General features: G+C 31.9%; 1 protein-coding gene across 1 annotated transcript; it reads right to left on the reverse strand.

Moving 5' to 3' along the window:
- Positions 1–500: 500 nt before the first annotated feature.
- LOC143083836 (uncharacterized) lies at positions 501–21,721 on the reverse strand. Its single transcript, XM_076260217.1, has 3 exons — positions 21,593–21,721; positions 17,488–18,494; positions 501–6,538 (listed from the first exon to the last, which is right to left on the reverse strand). The coding sequence occupies exons 2-3, from the start codon at positions 18,470–18,472 to the stop codon at positions 4,338–4,340; spliced, it is 3,186 nt and encodes a 1,061-aa protein (XP_076116332.1). The 5' UTR covers positions 18,473–18,494; positions 21,593–21,721; the 3' UTR covers positions 501–4,337.
- Positions 21,722–21,841: the final 120 nt, after the last annotated feature.

The following is a 21,841-nucleotide window of genomic DNA, read 5'->3' on the forward strand; positions in this document are numbered from 1 at the left end:
CAACCTGTTCTGACATGTACCCTTACAATCATTCCATACACCTCATGTAGTTGACCTGCTGATTGTAGTATCTGAGAAACAGACCTAATTATGTAACTTAAATACTGATCACTGTTCCATGAAATGAGCTTAAGGTCAGTTGGACCCTATCTGATTGACATATAGGTGTTGCAAGGGACCCGTATACCAAATATAGTTATCCTACTACTCATTATAAATGAAAAATTCACATGATAAAAAAATCCTTTCTTTTTAAGCAGTCTCTGAACCAAGAAAATGAGGCTAAGGAAGTTGGACATATGGCAGACAAAAATTTGGTAACATAAGGTATATGAACACACAGTATTTAGCATTCAGGTCTTCCACCTTCTAAAACATAAAGTTTAAAGAAGTGAACTAACACAGCCCCCACATTACTTTCCCTATATCAAGTTCGATTTCGGTCTCGGTATTGATGATCATGTTACAAAAATGACAGAATCAAGTATCAATACAACTACTGCAGATAAGATTTTTTATTGTATAAACTATCACATTAATTTTGGCTGAAAGGACGGTTACAGAATAAACAGGACTAAAACAAGCTCTTTGTTTCTAACCATAATGGACTACAAATACTATCATAAAAAATGACTGAGTTTTTTTTAATTCTTTGAATGTTTGTTATTCTTACAAAAATAAGATAAACTTATACACACAATTTTTTGGTTCCAAGTAGGAGGATGAAAGGACCTGTGAGCAACCTTTTCAAAAGAGTACTATTGAAGAATGTATATTTGATTATCTCCCTTTTTTTGGGGCTTTTTTTTTGATAAATGTAAATGGATGTTATTTGTATTTTTTTAAATGGTAATTAAAAGGAGAAATAATCCTAATCACTAATTAGCAGATGCACTAATAAACTATTTTGAGACATATTTGTTGAAATATTATTTAAAGAAACAAAGTTAACATTGTAGAATGATACCATTCTGTGACTACTATAAAACAGAGATTCTACTGCTTGAATAATAAAACTATTGGTGTCTAATCAAATGTATATATTAAAAGTTTTGAAAACTCTAAAAAGTCTAAATATTTACACCTGACAGTCATTAAATAAACAAAAAAAAAAAATTCAAATTACATTGGCTCTGTTTATTTTGCAAAAATAAATCAAAATTTCACAATATTAGTTGTTTTAAATTGTATCAGTCTTATATTCTATAGGTTTTTCATTATATTTAAAAAAAACTAAAAAAATGTTAATGTGAATTTATGCAAAATTGTATTCTCATTGATAGAAGTTTGAAAACAAAATACCAAATTTTTTAAAATTTGTTTTTTTCTATATATAATTTTTTTTTACTAGGTCTTGTCTGACTGGTTGATATAAAAAAAAATACACGTAAGGTGATTTTGTAAATAAAAATACAAGGTGGAATATTGAAGCCAAATTCTTCAGAAGGCAAAATAACAAGGGTATATGATATTTGATGCAAATAGATACGTTTATATTCTTATTCATATGTCACAGTGTTTTCCCCAGAAATGTTTTGATAAATTCACATCTACCTGGTGATAAAAAAATTCAATCTAAGGATTTCATTGGCATCATTTCTCATGTGGATGTGTAACCATATTTTCTAGATTATTTTAATGTATATTAGTATTATTACAATTTATAATCTATCTTTTATTTTTAAAATCATTAACAAAACATGAAATTTTTTTAGACTGGTCCCTGGACGGAATGCCTCCCTAGCTGTAGACGGCTAGTACTAAATATAAAAATCTATATAAAACTCAAACTAATAAAAAACAAACATCTTAACAAGAAAACAATTAATGAGCAAATCAAACATTATTTGATTAAAATATTTATCACAATAAATTACTATTATATTCATACATGTACATCAGTTAACAAATAATATATCACAATATTTTACAGCATACATAAAAAGTACTGTATCCAACCTCATAAAATCCTTAATAGTATCACATTTTGTTCCCAGGTGGGGGGGGGGGGGCTGAGATTAAACATTTAATGGATTTACTAGGTTAGTTTTTGGTAACATATAAAGTTTTTTCTTAGCTTTAACAAAAGTTATTAATATAGGAAAAATAAAATAGCTTTTTAGCCTTAAGATGAGGCCAGGAAAAAAGAAAACATAAGACAACATTAGAGACAGTTTGTCCTCAATCTGTTTAAAAGATGATAAGACTTGTTAGTTTTGGTTTATATTACCTGGTAACTTATGAAAATTAAAACAAATTTAAATACATGTATATAATTCACTCTCTAAAATGTGAGGTGGCAGCTATTAGATCTATAGTGACAGGCTTACATTCAGGTAAATAAAAAAGTTTATTTAATTTGCAATTTCAATTATTAAATAACTTAATTAATTTTTATCATTATAATCTTATAATATTTATCTATTGTAAAATAGCACTAATATTATTTTTTTTAATACAATTACACTGCATCAACTAGTAAACTGGCAAATGATTAAGCGTTCATACAACCCTACCAAAGAGTCACATTTCATGAATAAGTATGAACAATTAATAAAGTGTCTTTTCAATTATGATGCAATAGATGAAAAATATTATATTAGGCAAGGTATTGATAAATGATATGTTTCATGATTTCCTACAAAAATACAAAAACAGATACAAAACCACCTATGTATAACATATACTTATAATATTATAATATTTAAACACTCTATATCTATCTACATCTGGCAAATATGTTATGATATAAAACAATCCAAGTTAAGGGTACACATTATACAATGGAACAATCCAAGTTAAGGGTACACATTATACAGTGGAACAATCCAAGTTAAGGGTACACATTATACAGTGGAACAATCCATAAAATAAATTCCAAAATAAGTTTCTGCAATCCCACTTATAAACCATATTACAGAAGAAAAAATCTTATAATTAAAATATGTATATACATGTATTAAAAAAATCATGAATCCTCTAGTAAATAACTTGCAATGTTCACTTATGTGAGTATGTCTGTCCTCAACAACCGAGTTTCTGTGAATAGATACATGGATCATGCACTAAATTGCAATTATCCACAAATTTCCAATACTTTTATGATCAAAATGAAGAAAACATAAATCCAGGGGTTGAAGTAAAAAAACTTTGCTCAGTACTCAGAGCACAAAAATCATGCTCGAAACATGAAATCCAGCAATTTGATTGGTTGATTTTCAAGTCTGAGAACAAAAATCATGCTCGAAAGTTTTATGACCGTGAGGCCTGGATTTCATGTTTCGAGCATGATTTTTGTGCTCCGAGCACTGAGCAAAGTTTTATGCCTTCAAGGCCAGGGGTGTATGAATCTTTTACCATATCATGTACCAATATTAATGTTGTTTTTTTTTTATCACAGAACAATGCATTCACAAAACATATACATGTATTTCTACTACATGTACCTTGAACTAAAATCCCCACAAGAAACAGCATTTCACACACATTTTGGGACAGAACTAAATAATATAACTGTAATTGAAGGCACAGTCCTCAGTTAGTAACAATTTATAACATGGCCTGGGTCCCTGGGCACCCAACTATTCATTAACATTCCAAGTTGTTGCAAAGTGAAATAACAATAACAGGCACTTTTACTAACAAAAGCAAGATAACTTTACTTCAATGACAGCAAATTCTAGCCCTACAAAATATGAAAAATTGAACCATCAAAGGATATTATATTATCTACCAGTAGATGCTATATTACACCTGAAGTGAACTCAGAATTAACCTCATTATAACCATAACCTTTACTATACAGATTTTTTTTTATTCATAACAAATTTTAACTCTGCATAAACCTAATCTCCTTTCAGGATCTATCTCTGCATGTATATGTGTTTGTACATGTATGTGTGATCTCCAAGAGATCAAATACTCACCCAAAATCTCATACTAATCTAACTGCATTCATGCATGTATCATGTCTACATCATCACTGACAAATACATGAATTACATTCAAGTTAATCATAAACTTTACAGTAACTAATTAAATTACTAGACAAAATAAATTATAGTAATTTCATATCTGAAATGTGCCTAACAACTAAACAGAATAACTATAAACTATTTCTGCTAAAAATTATTAGTTTATGATATTCAAAGGAACTTTAATAAGGCTTGGAATTTTACTAAGTTTCCTTGTTAAAATTTACCAAGTGCTTTCTCTTGTCTCCAAAATACCCTTAAAAAGTTCTGTACAAACAACATTTAAACATTAGCTCTATCTAGGCCAATAACTCTTAAAGTCTGGAAGAAGAAAAATGTACATAAAAAATATAACATACATTATTAAAAATCATCATCCAGACTTTCTGTAAGGAATGCTTTATCACTGTCTTTCTCCTCAGTGTTTCCTTGGTTATATGACTCACCATATTCCTTATTTAATAACTGACCACACGTATCAATCAACGTGGACAGATCTTCCTTTGTAGTGTACCGTGAATTATCTTCGTCTGGAGTTTCTGTGTCGGTGCTCCATTCTGGCTCTTCCTGATTAACAAACACTTCCGGTTCTTCACAAAAAGATACATGTTTACTAGATTGGTTTAAAGCATTGTCATCCTGTCTTTCTTTTCCATTTTCTTCATTTTTTTCTTCAGTCTTATTGTCAGTTCTATTACTGTCAACTTCATCATAGCCAACAGTCTGCTCTTTTTTATTCACTTCTGAATTTTTAATATCTGCATCATCTAATTCTTCTGGAAGATCCAAATGTGTGTCTATATTTACATTTTGTGTTTCCTTTTTTGTTTGGGAAGGTTGATTAGTTTCTTCGACATTTTCTTTCTTTTTCGTTGCATTTTCATCAGAATTTCCGTTTACATATTGTGTATCATTTTCAATTTTGTCCTCCATTTTTGTGTCATGTGACTTAGTATTAATATTATCATATTTAATATCTTCTGACGAACTGGTATGTTCAACATCGTCATTTAAAGGTACCAGTTCCCTGGATGCTTCACCTCCTTGAGGTTCTATCTGATCACTTTTTCTCAAAGTTTCTTCAGAAAAAAGTTTTTTCTGCATGTTTGCTAAATGTGTAGGTACACCTTGTTCTGGTGGGAAGGGCAGTACAAATGGATTGGCCTGATCCTCACTGTTCATAATTTCCTCAACATGTGCAGGGGCACTTGAGGGAACGGGCGAGTATGGTGATCTCATGGGAACAGGAACTTTTTTCCCACCAGCAGGCGCTGTTCCTGGTCTCTGGTATATTCTTCCAGATACTTTTAAAGATTCAACTGTTCTATCTTTTGCAGTTCCTGGTCTATCATCTGCCATTTTATAAGAATGAGCCTTTGAAGGAGGTTTAGGAGATTTGCTCCCATCAAAACTTCCACCACCAAATGACCTATTTGCAGTGGCATCATACCGTTTAATGCCAGTATCAATTGATTTTCTTTCATTTAGCATTGTATGAATTCTCTTTTTAGCAACTTCCGGCACAAGTTTGGCTATTTCAGGATCAGATTTAGAAAGAACTTCTTTCTGTCTAATTTTTTCCTGTTTTCTTTTTTCTTTATCTTCTTTCCTTTTTGTATTAACCCAGTCATCATATGTCAGTCTCAAGTTCTTATCACTTTCATCCTTTGCTGATTGCCAATGTTCTTTCTCCGTGCGAGTTGACTGTAGTTTCGGCTGAGCACTCATTGGTCTATTTCTCATGTTCAGTTTAATCTTCCCTGCTACAGGTCTTTTATACATAAACTTTGACGTAGGTGGCAGTGGATCATGACTTTTCTGATCATTTAAATCAAATTTCAGATGTTCTGATGAGGTCCCCAACTGGTCCTGTACTGTCTGTGCGGTACTATCTGTATTATCTGTTGCTTCTCCATTTTTTTTGGTTTTATATGAATGACGAGGACTCTTTTGTTTCCATTGTGATGGTGCCGTCTGTGCACGTACAGTTATACCTCTGGTAGGTGATGATAATTCAATTCTTATTTTTTCCTGCAATTCAAGCTCTTTTTCGTGTTGTTTTTTCTCCTTGAGAGTTTTCCTATAGTCTTTTTCTTTTTCTGAAATCCATTTTTTCACAATTTTCTGAGATTCCAATCTGCGTTCAAACTTTTCATTTGCCTCCAAAACTAACTTCTCTCTTTCTTCCCTTTTCTTCTTTCTCTCTTCCTTTTCTTTTTTCCTATGGTCTTTGTCTTTTTGTTTTAACCACTTTATTAAATCAGGATTTTTGCTTGCTTTAATGTGATGTATTTCTGGTTCATTAGACCTTGATCTTGGAGACAATGTTCTTGACCCAGAGTAGTCTGACCTTGATCTTGGAGAAAGTGTCCTTGACCCTGTGAGATCAGAGGTACTGTCCAAAGTAGAATTCAGTGTTGTTTTTGAATCTGATTTCTTTACTTTTTTCTTCTTCTTTTTCATCATAACTGGACGAGGATCAACAATGACCTTGCCCTCTCTGGCAGCAGATGTGTTTTGAACTCGCTGGACACTAATGTATGTGTGATCGTCACCAAAATCACCTGAAATAGAATTCTGAGTTGATTATTCTTGCATTTTGCTCTACATGTGGATTTTGTTATAGATGCCAAAACTAAAATACTCAGTATACTTATGTCATACCTGTATAGATAAATACAAGTAAAAAAATGGCCCACAAAAATGTATGGAGAGAAAGCAAAACTCATGTGTTTCAACAGTTCCTTATAATATAATTGGAATAATATGTGTTGAATTTATCCGTTTATCAATAAGATTGTTTTTCTATTGGTTTTGTGTTCTTATTTTTTGTATGGTACATATTCACATGTCTGTTTCTTTAATTTGATCTAAGAAAAAAAATCAGATTTATCTCCCTTGAGTAACTTTCTAACCAAGCATACATGTAAGCATTTGTTAATAAGATAATCTCACATAAACAAATCAATTCTATCTCTTAATTAATAAATAATTTACAACTTCATTAAATCTGCAAATTAATTTAAAACTTGTTTACAAAGAGTCAGATATTGATTTGTGTTTGTAATTAAGTGAAATTTGTTATTACTAAAGTCTTTATTTGTATTTGTCACCATGTCCGAACCAAATGCGAAGAATAAGGGTGCTGAGAATTTCCAATTACAGTTTTGTACCTTTTTAACCAAAGCAATTTCATTTTACAAGTCAGGAAGTCTGACTTTAAAGTGTAACAAACTTTATCAATTATACATGTATGAAGAAAAATAATTGCAATTTTATGTATTGCTTGCTCCTTTAATATCAAGGCAATATTGTTGATAAAAGTTGATTAATAATGTCAGCTTTTGACTATCAAGATTTCCATAGAGAAAACAAGTTATTTAACTGTTTTGAAATATCATTCAATTTTTACCTGTATCGTGTACATGTAATTGTATGTTCCCTAACGTTTTTTATCGGACCACAGATGAATTATCACGTTGTGATTGGTTAAATGGCGTCACGTGGTGACCCCCTATGAGACTGTATGGGGTTAGTAAGTTTCATATGGGGTTCATGACGCGTTAATGGGGACGTCATCTATTAATGTTGTTGTGTTTCATTGTTTATTTTTCAACAAAACGCCGCAGAAAAAGTCCAGCGTCCGATAAATTTGTTATATGGTTAACTACTGACCCCCTACGGATCCATAGAGGGTGAATAAAATTCATAGGGGACTCAGCCTCCGTCCTCACCCCCTATGGATTTTACTAACCCTCTATGGAACCGTATGGGGTCAGTAGCGAACCATATAACTTATAATATCAGCTAATGTCTCAAGCAAGTTCCAAAATCATGGCTAATCACTTATTTTTACAGGAATAAATTTACTTTCATGAGAAATGAATATTCTATAGAAAATTGAATGCAAGTGCTCTAAAGAGTATAACTATTGCCAGATATTTATAAAATTTATATCACAGTTTTAAACATATACATGTACATTTTGTACATCAAGCATTGTCTGTCAGATGTACAATTCTTTCATGATCAGGTATTAATGAATTTTATATCAAAGGTCTATTGCTGTAATGCCATGGACAAAATCAAAAATCTGTGCTGATCAACTTTTTCTAAAGAGAGTTTTGCCCCTTTGAAATGGGAGTTAAATAAATAGAAAATTGCATTATCAGTTTTATCTCTTTCCTGATTGTTATGAAATATATATTCATATCATAGCTTTACATCAGCATTGTCTTGTGTGAATTCAAAAATCAGTGTTGAGTTACAATTTTTACAGGAGTTATATTTCTTGAAATGTAATTTTATAATGATCATTGGAATTTGTAAGTGATCTTAAATCTATTTTTCATAAAGGTCTATTTTTTTTACAGAAGTTTTGCACCAATTACTTTTTTCGCCTAGAATTAAAAATAAAAAAGTTCAAAGTAAATTTATGTGGGCAAGAAAAGATGGGAATTTCATGTGGGTTGAACCGATTTGTTATTCTGATGTTATATAATATTATATTGGTTTATTTCATTTTGTACTTAAAACTTATCTCTGTTCATTTAATATGCATATGCACAATATTGAAAAAAACTTCGTTTCTATGTGCATCAAACATGTTCAAGGTACAAATAACTGCAGTTACTGTCGGTTGATCAGCTTTTATAATTGCTTACAAGGTATATCCATATTTCAATCTATCATGCATATAGAAATCATTTAACATCATGTTGTCAAGTAGAAGATCAACAAATACAAGTTTTTAATCTGCATGTAGTGGAGAAGATTCAACAGTGAATAATTGTAAGCCAGTAAATTTCACACTGAAACAAAAACTTATAATTACTTAAAAACCTGTTTAAATATCATTATGTTTTTTTTGCCTTATCCTTTTATCTACACATGTACTTGTAACATAAATCCTAATTAGTAATAAAGAAACTTTATATTTAGCTCACCTGGCCTAAAAGGCAATGTGAGCTTTTCTCATCACTTGGCGTACGTCGTCGTCGACGTCGTCGTCTGTCGTCGTTAACAATTTTTCAAACATCTTCTCCTCTGAAACTACTGAATGGATTTGAATGAAACTTAAAATGATTGTTCCTTAGATTATCCTGCACAAAGTGTGTGCTTCGATTTTTGATCCGTCAAAAAACATGGCCGCCGTTACTTAAAAATAGAACATAGGGGTCAAATGCAGTTTTTGGCTTATATCTCAAAAACGGAAGCATTTAGAGCAAATCTGACATGAGGTAAAAATGTTCATTAGGTCAAGATCTATCAGCCCAGAAATTTTCAGATGAATCAAACAAACCATTGTTGGGTTGCTGCCACTTAATTGGTAATTTTAAGGAAATTTTGCAGTTTTTGGTCATTATCTTGAATATTATTATAGATGAAGATAAACTGTAAACAGCAAAAATGATCAGCAAAGTAATGTAACGGATTTCGGCCTCGTTGTTCAACAGTTTGAGTCCCCTCCCCCTTTTCACTTTTTATCAGATTAAATCTCTGTTTAACCGTATTGGATACTTATAAATTTTTAAATATGTTTCTTTTTATAAGAATAAGTTATCTTGGATATTTATTATGAACAGTAACTTGAGCAAAGATAAAAATAACGTCAAGTCCTCCCTGAAACTGAGTCGCCTTTCTATTTATTTTTGTACAGTGTAAATACAGAATTTCCTTATACTGGACCTACCTTTATATATTTGTTGATGATTGTATTATGTTGTTTTAATCTCTATATATATTTATATTGAGTGAATTAGTTAACCTGGTCAAGTTTCTAGAGACTCAGAGTCTCTCTTTTTCCTTGTAATGTCCGCCATGTTTACTTGAGTCGCTTTACCGTAAACCGTCAAAGTGCACTGTCGTGAACGGCAATATTACGTTGAAATAGAGTCTTTCGAGTCGCTTTTGACGTCAATATGAAGTCTTTTAAGTCTTTTTGTTGTATATATATTGCACTACCAGTGAGCGCGTTAGTCGTGATCGGACTACCGTGGCAAAAGGTTGCTTACAATCACAAGCCTAATAATAAATCCTTTTTCACTGTAACTTACAACTTGAGTCTTGCACTTTTAAAAGGTTAGGAAATATTTTGTCAGAGTTTGACTTTATGTAAAACATAGATTTATAATTTTATATTATAAGAGACTCTAAAGATTAGAGATCATTAGACGTACAAAAAGTTATATACTGAAAAGTACAGAAAAGTCAGAAATATAAAATATTCCATATTTTATACAGAGACTCACCGACGCAGTCTCGAGTCTTAAAGTCGCTATTCAATAAGACGTCAATATAGTTTTTCTTCAGAGAAAGTAACAGTTAAAGTTATTCTTGTATTATTTACTCGATATACCAATAGTATAGAAACTGCAATTATTAACGATTCTTTACATATATATTACGAAGTCAAATATTCACAAAAAGTACAGTAAAACCCGGAGTGGCATCTTATACATTTGAGAAGTCGACATAACTTATATAATTATAGAGATTTCTATAATTACTTGTTAAATAAGATTGTTTATTTAATACATGTGTATATAGAACTTGAACAGAGTACTCACTAGCTTGCATACTATTTAAGTGTTATTTATTGTGTTGATCTGATGTAAAAAGAGATACAATATTGAAATTGTCTGAATTACATATATATATAACTGATCATAGTAACACTTCATTAAATCATTAACTTTAAACGAATTATTTATTTCTGTCTTCTGAATCAACGCATCTTTAAATACACCTATTGGATTACAGGGTTGAGTTAACCTAAGGGAGCAGTCATTTGAAACAGTATTTATTGCCGAGTATTAGTTTGTCTGGCGAATTGTCTAGTTTTGTCAGTGGGTCAGAGTTTCACTTCAGGGTAACGAAAACGCTATAGCAACACAGAGCGAAAACGTTACAGTAAGATCTACAAATAGGTTAATATGACCAAAATTGTCAATTGACCCCTTAAGGGGTAAATGTCCTTTAATGACAATTTTTCACAATTTGTTCATCATATTTGCTAACTTTAAAAAATCTTCTCCTCTGAAACTACTGAATGGATTTGGATGAAACTTAGCATGATAGTTCCTTAGATTATCCTGCACAAAGTGTGTGCTTCGATTTTTGATCCGTCAAAAAACATGGCCGCCCTTACTTTAAATAGAACATAGGGGTCAAATGCAGTTTTTGGCTTATATCTCAAAAACGAAAGCATTTAGAGCAAATCTGACATGGGGTAAAAATGTTCATTAGGTCAAGATCTATCAGCCCTGAAATTTTCAGACGAATCAAACAAACCATTGTTGGGTTGCTGCCACTTAATTGGTAATTTTAAGGAAATTTTGCAGTTTTTGGTCATTATCTTGAATATCATTATAGATAAAGATAAACTGTAAACAGCAAAAATGATCAGCAAAGTAAGATCTACAAATAAGTTAAATATGACCAAAATTGTCAATTGACCCCTTAAGGGGTTATTGTCCTTTAATGACAATTTTTTCACAATTTGTTCATCATATTTGCTAACTTTAAAAAATCTTCTCCTCTAAAACTACTCAACCAAATTCAACCAAACTTCATTTGAATGATCAGTAGGGTGTATAAAATAAAGTTTGTGTTTTATTTTCTATTTCGTCAAAAAACATGGCCGAAGGCATTGTTTACCAGGTGAGCGATTCAGGCTCTTGAGAGCCTCTTGTTGAATCATTGAACTTATTTTAGTAACAAACACAAGTTGACATTCGAAAATACATTTGTATCACAGCTACAGGCATGGAAGTTCTTGTATGTACAAAAAAGGTTGAATCATTTTTGTAAAATATTGATGGCCCTGAAAAGGACTGTTTATGAGAGATATCATCTGCACTTGATGCATGTCAAAAGTCTTATTTCCTCATCTTTTGATGGGCTTTCTGTAACATGAACATTGCCATTTTTAGCTCACCTGGCCTAAAAGGCCATGTGAGCTCTTCTCATCACTTGGCGTCCGTCGACGACGTCGTCGTCGTTAACAATTTTTCAAACATCTTCTCCTCTGAAACTACTGAATGGATTTGAATGAAACTTAGCACGATTGTTCCTTAGATTATCCTGCACAAAGTGTGTGCTTCGATTTTTGATCCGTCAAAAAACATGGCCGCCGTTACTTAAAATAGAACATAGGGGTCAAATGCAGTTTTTGGCTTATATCTCAAAAACGAAAGCATTTAGAGCAAATCTGACATGGGGGTAAAAATGTTCATTAGGTCAAGATCTATCAGTCCTGAAATTTTCAGATGAATCAAACAAACCATTGTTGGGTTGCTGCCACTTAATTGGTAATTTTAAGGAAATTTTGCAGTTTTTGGTCATTATCTTGAATATTATTATAGATAAAGATAAACTGTAAACAGCAAAAATGATCAGCAAAGTAAGATCTACAAATAAGTTAATATGACCAAAATTGTCAATTGACCCCTTAAGGGGTTATTGTCCTTTAATGACAATTTTTCACAATTTGTTCATCACATTTGCTAACTTTAAAAAATCTTCTCCTCTGAAACTACTGAATGGATTTGGATGAAACTTAGCATGATTGTTCCTTAGATTATCCTGCACAAAGTGTGTGCTTCGATTTTTGATCCGTCAAAAAACATGGCCGCTGTTACTTAAAATAGAACATAGGGGTCAAATGCAGTTTTTGGCTTATATCTCAAAAACGAAAGCATTTAGAGCAAATCTGACATGGGGTAAAAATGTTCATTAGATCAAGATCTATCAGCCCTGAAATTTTCAGATGAATCAAACAAACCATTGTTGGGTTGCTGCCACTTAATTGGTAATTTTAAGGAAATTTTGCAGTTTTTGGTCATTATCTTGAATATTATTATAGATAAAGATAAACTGTAAACAGCAAAAATGATCAGCAAAGTAAGATCTACAAATAAGTTAATATGACCAAAATTGTCAATTGACCCCTTAAGGGGTTATTGTCCTTTAATGACAATTTTTCACAATTTGTTCATCATATTTGCTAACTTTAAAAAATCTTCTCCTCTGAAACTACTGAATGGATTTGGATGAAACTTAGCATGATTGTTCCTTAGATTATCCTGCACAAAGTGTGTGCTTCGATTTTTGATCCGTCAAAAAACATGGCCGCTGTTACTTAAAATAGAACATAGGGGTCAAATGCAGTTTTTGGCTTATATCTCAAAAACGAAAGCATTTAGAGCAAATCTGACATGGGGTAAAAATGTTCATTAGATCAAGATCTATCAGCCCTGAAATTTTCAGATGAATCAAACAAACCATTGTTGGGTTGCTGCCACTTAATTGTTAATTTTAAGGAAATTTTGCAGTTTTTGGTCATTATCTTGAATATTATTATAGATAAAGATAAACTGTAAACAGCAAAAATGATCAGCAAAGTAAGATCTACAAATAAGTTAATATGACCAAAATTGTCAATTGACCCCTTAAGGGGTTATTGTCCTTTAATGACAATTTTTCACAATTTGTTCATCATATTTGCTAACTTTAAAAAATCTTCTCCTCTATAAAACTACTAAACCAAATTCAACCAAACTTCAACTGAATGATCAGTAGGGTGTATAAAATAAAGTTTGTGCTTTATTTTTTATTTCGTCAAAAAACATGGCCGTCATGGCTAAAAATAGAACACAGGGTAAAATGCAGTTTTTGGCTTATATCTCAAAAACTTCAGCATTTAGAGCAAATAAGACAAGAAGTTGAAGTATTTATTAGGTCAAGGTCTACTTGTCCTGAAATTTTCAGCCGAATTGGGTAACTGGTTTTTCAGGTATAATGCCCCTGAATTGATGATTTTAAAGAAATTTTGCGATTTTGGTTATTATCTTGAATATTATTATAGATACTGATAAACTGTTAATAACAAAAATGTTAAGCAAAGTAAGATCTACAAATAAGTCAATTTGACCAAAATTGTCAATTGACCCCTTAAGGAGTTATTGCCCTTTAAAGACTTTTTTCACAATTTGTTCATCATGTTGACTTACTTTAAAAAATCTTCTCCTTTGAAACTGCTGTATCAATTTCAGCCAAACTTAGGCTAAATGAGTTTCAGAGTATCTAGTATAAATTTTATATTTCATTTCCTTGTATGTCAGAAACATAGCTCCTATGGCTAAAATAGAACATAGGAGAAAATGATTTTTTTTTAAAGCCAAAATAATCATTGATGAGATATTTAACCAAAAAAATTAAGGTGAGCGATTCAGGCTCTTGAGAGCCTCTTGTTTTCTTTAACTTAAGAATTTTACTTTCTATTTACTTGGTGTCCACAGACTTTAGATTTCTGTATGCATTCATTGCATCAAAATCTATCTAAATTTACAAAATTTGTAACTGATCAAGTGGTTCATTTTGTAATCCTTGGCACTTGTCTACACCTACATGTATCTGTATTTAAATTGTCATGCATGTACCTTTTGAATGTGTGTTTTAAGGATTACCAGGTTAAATATACAATACAAGTTTACTTACTTAGTGCAGTTAAAACGGTCTACATGTTAAATAAAGGTAAAGAACTGGGAATACCCAGAAATCTTACTTTAGCTTTCACTGAAATGCTTTTTGAGATATGAATTTATGAACCCATTTTGAGGAATATTTTTGAAATTTCATTTAATAATGATTTACTTTCATCCCTTTTTTTTGAGGAAATTTGTTCTATTGTTAATTATATATTTTATAGACATACTAGTTTCTAAAAGATAAGATTTTAAATATATCATCATTTTAAGACAAAAGTTAACTAGAGGCTCTCAAGAGCCTGTATCGCTCACCTGACTCTACTTGGGTTTTTGAAATCATATAAAAACAGATAAAAATTTGGCTACAAAGTAACAACACTTGGCCAGCACCTCATAAGGGAAGGACTATTCATGCTATGCTTGATTTCATTCAATTCCGTGCATGGTTCTCTAGAAGAAGACTTTTGTATGCATTTCCCATAGGGTCTTAAGCCCCCCGCTGGCAGCCATCTTGGATGATGGATCAGCTACAAAGTAACAACACTTGGTCAGCACCTCATAAGGAACATTCATGCCATGTTTGGTTTCATTCCATTCAGTGGTTCTCTAGAAGAAGTTCAAAATGTAAAAAGTTAACGACGACGACGGCGGACGACAGACGACGAACGCCAAGTGATGAGAAAAGCTCACTTGGCCCTTCGGGCCAGGTGAGCTAAAAATAATCAAAACTTGATGTGATTCCCTTGCTCTATTTTGTCATCATGGTCATGGGAAATGAAATAATACATGTATTTTACGAAATACAATTGTACTAGTAAAATGTTTGGCTAAAAGTGACGAGTCCCTAAACTGACTTCAAAATTCCAGTGATGATCATGAGTACTTTAAGAAGTTTGAGGACTATATTTTGACAAAAATTTTACTTACAAATTGCATTCTTTTTCTTTTTCAGAGGGGTAAGTGGAACATTTATGAAGAATTCCCAACTAATAATTGAATACAATAATAATATCAAGGTCCAATAATACAGACAACTTCGGGCATGTTACATTTGGTAAGAATAGTTGATATTTTTTAACTTATTAGTGAATAATGAAAATTTGGAGTTGCTTATTGAAATGCATTGCTGTTTTGTTTAAACATATATCATTGCCATATCAATTTAACCACATAAATGTATTCATGTCCTTAATACATGTATATACATACTGCAGTAATTTAAAACGTTGTAAAATATTAAACAAAAGGATACTTAATCAACTTATTTATATGTATTTATGTTTATGATTTGCCAAGATAATGATATGAACCATTTATATATATAGTTATCAATTTAAACGCCTCCATACAATAAACAAATTGATATATCTAAAATATCTTTAACCTGTTCAAGTGCACAAACACATTAAAAGAGTTAAAGGGATTATTCATATTTAAATATATATAACTTTAAACTAATTTTTAGTCATTTTTGTAAGTGAATAATGTGTTTGGCAATCAGTTTTGTTGGTTAAGTTCAATTACAGTTCTCGTTTTATTTCAAAATATTACCTATACGTTTTGCAAATTAAAAATGTACATGTACATGTATCAGTTATGGTACTTATTGAAATATATCATTTATTGCTTAGTTTAAAATATAGCCTTACGTTTGCGCGGATTTGTCATACATTTGCGTGGAAGAAATCCACGTCTGCACGAAATTTACCTATTGAAAAGTTAATATATTTTCGCGGATTTTTACAAAAATATATGTACAATTTAATGCATAACTTTTTATAATACAAACTGAAATTGATTTGAACAAATTTACTTAACAAAATGGTTAAGAAAAAAATAACAAATCTGCTGACTACTTATTAGAAAATTACGTTACTGTCCACCACCAACTTGGCCGGCTGTGCCCAATGATATAACAAAATATACAATCAAGGGACCAGATTCTTGTCATAGCCATTACAATTAGTATAATAGTCCCAGTTACAATGAACAGTTTAATTCAACTCTTCCAGTCATCTACACTTTTGTTGAAACTATTTAACAAGTTCAGGGGACTACTTACATATACATCAAAATTCGCAGCAGTGATAACCAAGCCTTTGTGAAATGCACAGACAAAGAGAAAATCCAGTTCATCGGTCAACAATTTCTGAAATTTCAAACTGGTGAAATTTCCCGTCAATACTATCCCAAATCGCTAGAATACAATTGCAAGTACCAGGCCAGGACGGATTTATAGATGATTCCCGTATAGATACTGTACCATCTGCAAGTTTATTGCGTTTTATTTATGCCTATAATATACTTATTCTTTGAATGTTCTTTTCCATGATAGCCGCTGTATTTTATTCAAAATGATCACCAATTTATGTTCAAAAGAATAGTCAAAAAACAAATTACAGGTAGAAAAAACCTCAGGTATCTACATGTTCAGGTAAATTCGTGCAAACGTAATACCATTTCTCCGTGCAATTGTAATGCGTGTCATTTTGAAATCAGCGCAAATGTAGGTTGCCTGTTTAAAACATATTAATTTATAGTGGATTGGGAAACAGTTACAAGTTATATAACAACTTATATATATCCCTTTCTACTTTGCAGGTGTGAGTGCTGCCTTGTAGCGGCATTAGCCTGCTCTTTTTCAAAATTTACATTGGTGTCTTTTATGTGCAACAGATAGTGCTATCTCTTAACACAGGCCAGCCATGTAGAGTCCCTTACACTGGACTCTCATCGTTTCTCAAGACCAAATGGTGTCAAGATATATAGAGCCAACAATTTATTACTTATATATATAAGTCTACTGACAGGTAAGGTAACCGTATTATCATTGATTATATATGTGTAAAAACAAAACACACAAACATGTACCATTAAATTGAAATGAAAAAGAAACCTTAGCATTTTGCCATGTTTAATGAAGGTGAAGCCATGAGATTATAACCAAATCACAGTTAATATACATGTTAACTCCCAAAATAATTTCTGAATTCACAGTATACATTTTTTTCCAATTTACTTACTAGTTAAAGTGTCCCTTGACCTTGACCTGACTTTGGTCAGACCTTGTGGTGCACCTCTCTTTACTCTCATACTTGCTGGTAAACTTCTGGGAACCAGTACACCACTCGGAGGTAAACCATGACTGGCACTAATATACTGGTCCCTTAAACTGTGCATCTGTTGAAATTGCTGTTGAGTCATCTGGGCATGGGTACCAGAAAACTGAGTTGCCATTAAATTATGAAGTTCTTTGTATTTTTGTTTTATTCTCTCTTCAATAAATATATCTGGGTTAATATCAAATGACCGATATTTTCTAACTTCTCCTCTCTTCAAAAGCTTTTTCCGTTTCCCCTTGCGACCAGAATCACTCGCAGTATCATGCGTTACATGTCTTTCTATGGTAGTTTTAGCAGGGGCACTTTGTGTTGATGATAATGAATCGGATCTTGGTTCTTTTACAGGAGATTTGGGGGTTGATGGTGATTTTGATCTTTCCCGTACTTTCTTTCTTGAATATTCCACTGATGATGAACGAGACCTAGAGCTGGATGAGGATGAAGAAGATGTTCGTGAGCGTGAACGAGATCTGGAGTAAGAACTCCCACTTGATCGTGAATATGATCTTGATCTTGAGGATGGTTTAACCAATCTTGCTCTATCTTGTGATCCAGAAGACCAAAAGCTTGAAGAGGAATCAGATCTTGATTTAGAACTTCCTGATCGTGACCTTGACCTACGACCATTTTCTGGCAGGGGAACAATAACCTTTCCATGACTATTGTCCTTGACCTCATGTGAATTTTCTCTTACAATTTTAACTCTTTGACGTGACTGTCTATCAGGGTTATTTGCACTTTTCTTCTTCATTTTGGGACTTTTAGGGCTTGTCTCTTTTACAAGATTTACAAAAAGATCTTTTTGTTCATTTGTTATTTCACCGTCAGAACTGCTCTGAATAAGTTTTTCTAGCAATAACAATTTTTCAGACTTTAGCTTGGACATTCTATAACATAAGATTCCAAATCTGAAATTAAAAAAAAAACTGCTCTTTAGTTGAAAACTAGAAAATATAATTGTGTAACAAATAAGATACAAACCCATGAGACATTCAAATTCTTAAGTCGAAAATAAACTGAAAGCCCCATATGTAAATTTATAAATAAATAAATTTAATTTCTTTATAAAACAAGTGGAGAAGGCGAATTAAATGTCTCAATCTTGTTTCTGAATCATAATTGTTAGTCCATGTACTTTTGTACTTTTGATCTTGCATGATTTATTTAAATGAATGAACAAATAATTCAACCAAATATTAATGTCATGCCTTTTTCAAAAATAATAAACAAAAAAACTGTCAAAATGAAATCATGCAGTAGTGTAAAAGCTTTTCTTGATGTACATTGTAGGTGGTAATTGCTTATATAAAAATAAGATGTGATATGACTGCCAATGAGACAACTCTCCAGAAGAGATCAACTGACATACAAAAATTCAAAGTAAACAAAAATATATAGGCCTTCATTAATGAGAAAAAACCCATATCCCAGTCAGCTATGAAAGCCCAAAATGACATTTGTAGAACAATTCAAGAAAAATTTTCTTTAAAGTCCGTTACAGAAAAATATAAAAGTATTTGGAACAGAATAATATCATTTATCATACATTTAGTAGTAAATACAGTAGTTTTGAATATTTGATAAAAAGCCTGCTGTTTAATCCATATCGCACATTTTTGATGCGCACCCTTTATCACACCCCTACCCTTTATGGCACCCTTTTTCACACCCAACTCATTTTTTGTTCTCATTTTTACATAAACTCCGTTTTAATTTAATATTTTTCCTCAAAATGTGTCCTAAATGAATGATCAATCAGGCGTGACACAATTTATTGAATGACGTCATTGTATAGCATGTGACGTCACAAACGTTAGTTTTCATATTTCGAACAAACGAAATACAGCTATAACAAGTGAAACTGCGAGCTACTGCTCACTGATGATACCCCCGCTGCAAGTGGATAATATTAATAGTGTAAAAATATGCAAGTGTTCGGTAAACAGGAAGTTGTCGAGTGATGAATCTGAAAACGCATCACACGGTATAGCTGACTTATAAAAATCCTGACACCAAATTTCAGAAATCCTTGTATTGTAGTTCCTGAGAAAAATGTGACGAAAATTTTTAACTTGGTTATCATGTGTAAAATCAGACAAGTGTTCGGTAAACAGGAAGTTGTCACGTGATGAATCTGAAAACGCATCACACGGTATGGCTGACATATATAAATGTTGATACCAAATTACAGAAAGGGTGGATGTGTAGTTCCTGAGAAAAATGTGACGAAAGTTTCATGGGACGGACTGACTGACGGACGGACTGACAGACAGAGGTAAAACAGTATACCCCCCCTTTTTTAAAGCGGGGGTATAAAAAAGAATTCAATGAGATACTATATAAAACATACAAATAAAAATTCAATAAACAAAATATCTTTAAAACAACAGCACGCCAAAAGTAAGGTAACCCAGGTGCTTGGGATGAGTAATTGGGCAGTTCTTTAAAAACAAGACAAAAGTAGAACTGAAGGTAACCTAGGGGCTAGGGATCAGAAAGCAGTCTATATATACTCTCCTGTTGAAATATATGATAAAGCATATAAAACATGGCAAAATCTGTATCACATGCAGACCAATATCATCAATCAGATGCTGGCTGATATATATTGGTATCTTGGGATGATACAAATTATGATACAGATTTTGCCATGTATTATTCTCTATATACATGTAGTTGCAGAGAAGATTTCTGTACCAAAAAAGCACACAAAAGGTAAGAATTTGTACAATGTATGTGTGTAAAATGTCTACATGTAGCAGTCAACATGGTCAATGAAGATTTCAGAGCAAAATTAAGTCTCAAAGTTGAGAGGAACACTCAAGATAAAACAATAGCTTCAGAGTTATGATATTGTAAGAAGGCATCACTGCAAAACTGAAAATATCCTATCAAAGACTCATACATTTTAATATCATTTGGGTGCAAGAAAACTCAGCCTAGAGAATTCAGAAGGTCTACAAAAATGACAACCCAGACCATCAATACTTTATAGGTCAACTCAGACATTTTATAGTCAATTTGATAAGTCAACTCTTCTATAATGTTATATATCAATATGTATGGTCAGATTATGTTTCTGTATGTAAGAGAGAGTTGTTCCCCTTTTGTCAGTATTTTGTATTTATGTTTGTGACGTCATCTTTGTCTGATTAAAATGTAGAAAATGGAGAAGATGTGTTTTTATGTGTCCGTATGTGATCGCCTCCATCCATGCTACCAGAGCTATTCCCCTAGTCCGTAATAATAAAGTCAATTTGATAAGTCAACTCAGGCCATTTTTAATGTCAACTACGTATACTACTAAGACAAATTATAAAATTGGAGTTTTTATAAATATAAATGATATAATGACTGTCTGAAGAGAAGTGATGCTGTCTATAACACAAATAAGAAAGGTTGAGTAATGATGCCCATATTTACTATACAAACAACGAAAACATCAACTCGGACCATCTTTGAAGAAAAGTTCTATTTATACATTTATGTAGGACGCTGGACAATTTATATTGACAATTAAGCATCTATATCTATTGTTGAAGATTGAATATATTTTTAAAGTAAAATGATGAAATTAACAATATAAATTTGAGGAATTTTTACGAGTTGTCACTGGCCCAAGTTGTTTTGCATTCATAATAATTTGGGCAATGGAATGATATGTTATGAAGCCCAGATTATGGCAGATACATCATGTACATATGTATCTTTATATGTACATGTCTACATATTCTGTATAAAACCAAAAGTTGGAATTCAAATAAATTCATTGTTAATATTTCAGTCATTTCAATATTCTTGAAACATTAACAGACATAGGTACCAGAAACACTATTAGGTCCTATAACACAGATACATGTATGTGACACAGTGTCTATTGAACATGTTGAAGCCCACCCCCCTTAATTCGAAATATGTAAATAAAATCATGTTTCTGTACTTTCAACAGTAATTTATAAACAAATCAGTTAGTTAATTCATATTTTTACAATAAGGTAAAACTCACTTAATAATCTTTTGCTAAATAACATGATGATGATTGAGAGTTGACACCGGCAAACTGTTGCACTCTAGAGAGTTTGTGGCATGCCGACGACAACTTGTTTACAAATTGCATCTCGTTGGGTTGGTGCAAACCGCAAGTTAGTACCCGCGGAAGAGATTAGATTATATTATTTTTTATATGATATATTAGATCTTTCATTTGCAATATCTAATTCTTTATATTCTAAAAATAGTTAACCTTGTATTTCTA

Source organism: Mytilus galloprovincialis, chromosome 7 (assembly GCF_965363235.1).
Source record: "Mytilus galloprovincialis chromosome 7, xbMytGall1.hap1.1, whole genome shotgun sequence".
Lineage (NCBI taxonomy): Eukaryota > Metazoa > Mollusca > Bivalvia > Mytilida > Mytilidae > Mytilus > Mytilus galloprovincialis.

Excerpts from the sequence above, each read along its gene's own strand:
- LOC143083836 (XM_076260217.1), bottom strand. The coding sequence starts at position 18,472 with ATGTCCAAGCTAAAGTCTGAAAAATTGTTATTGCTAGAAAAACTTATT. Across the intron at positions 6,539-17,487 it reads GTCAAGGGACACTTTAACTA|GTGATTTTGGTGACGATCAC; the intron begins GTAAGTAAATTG and ends ATTCTATTTCAG.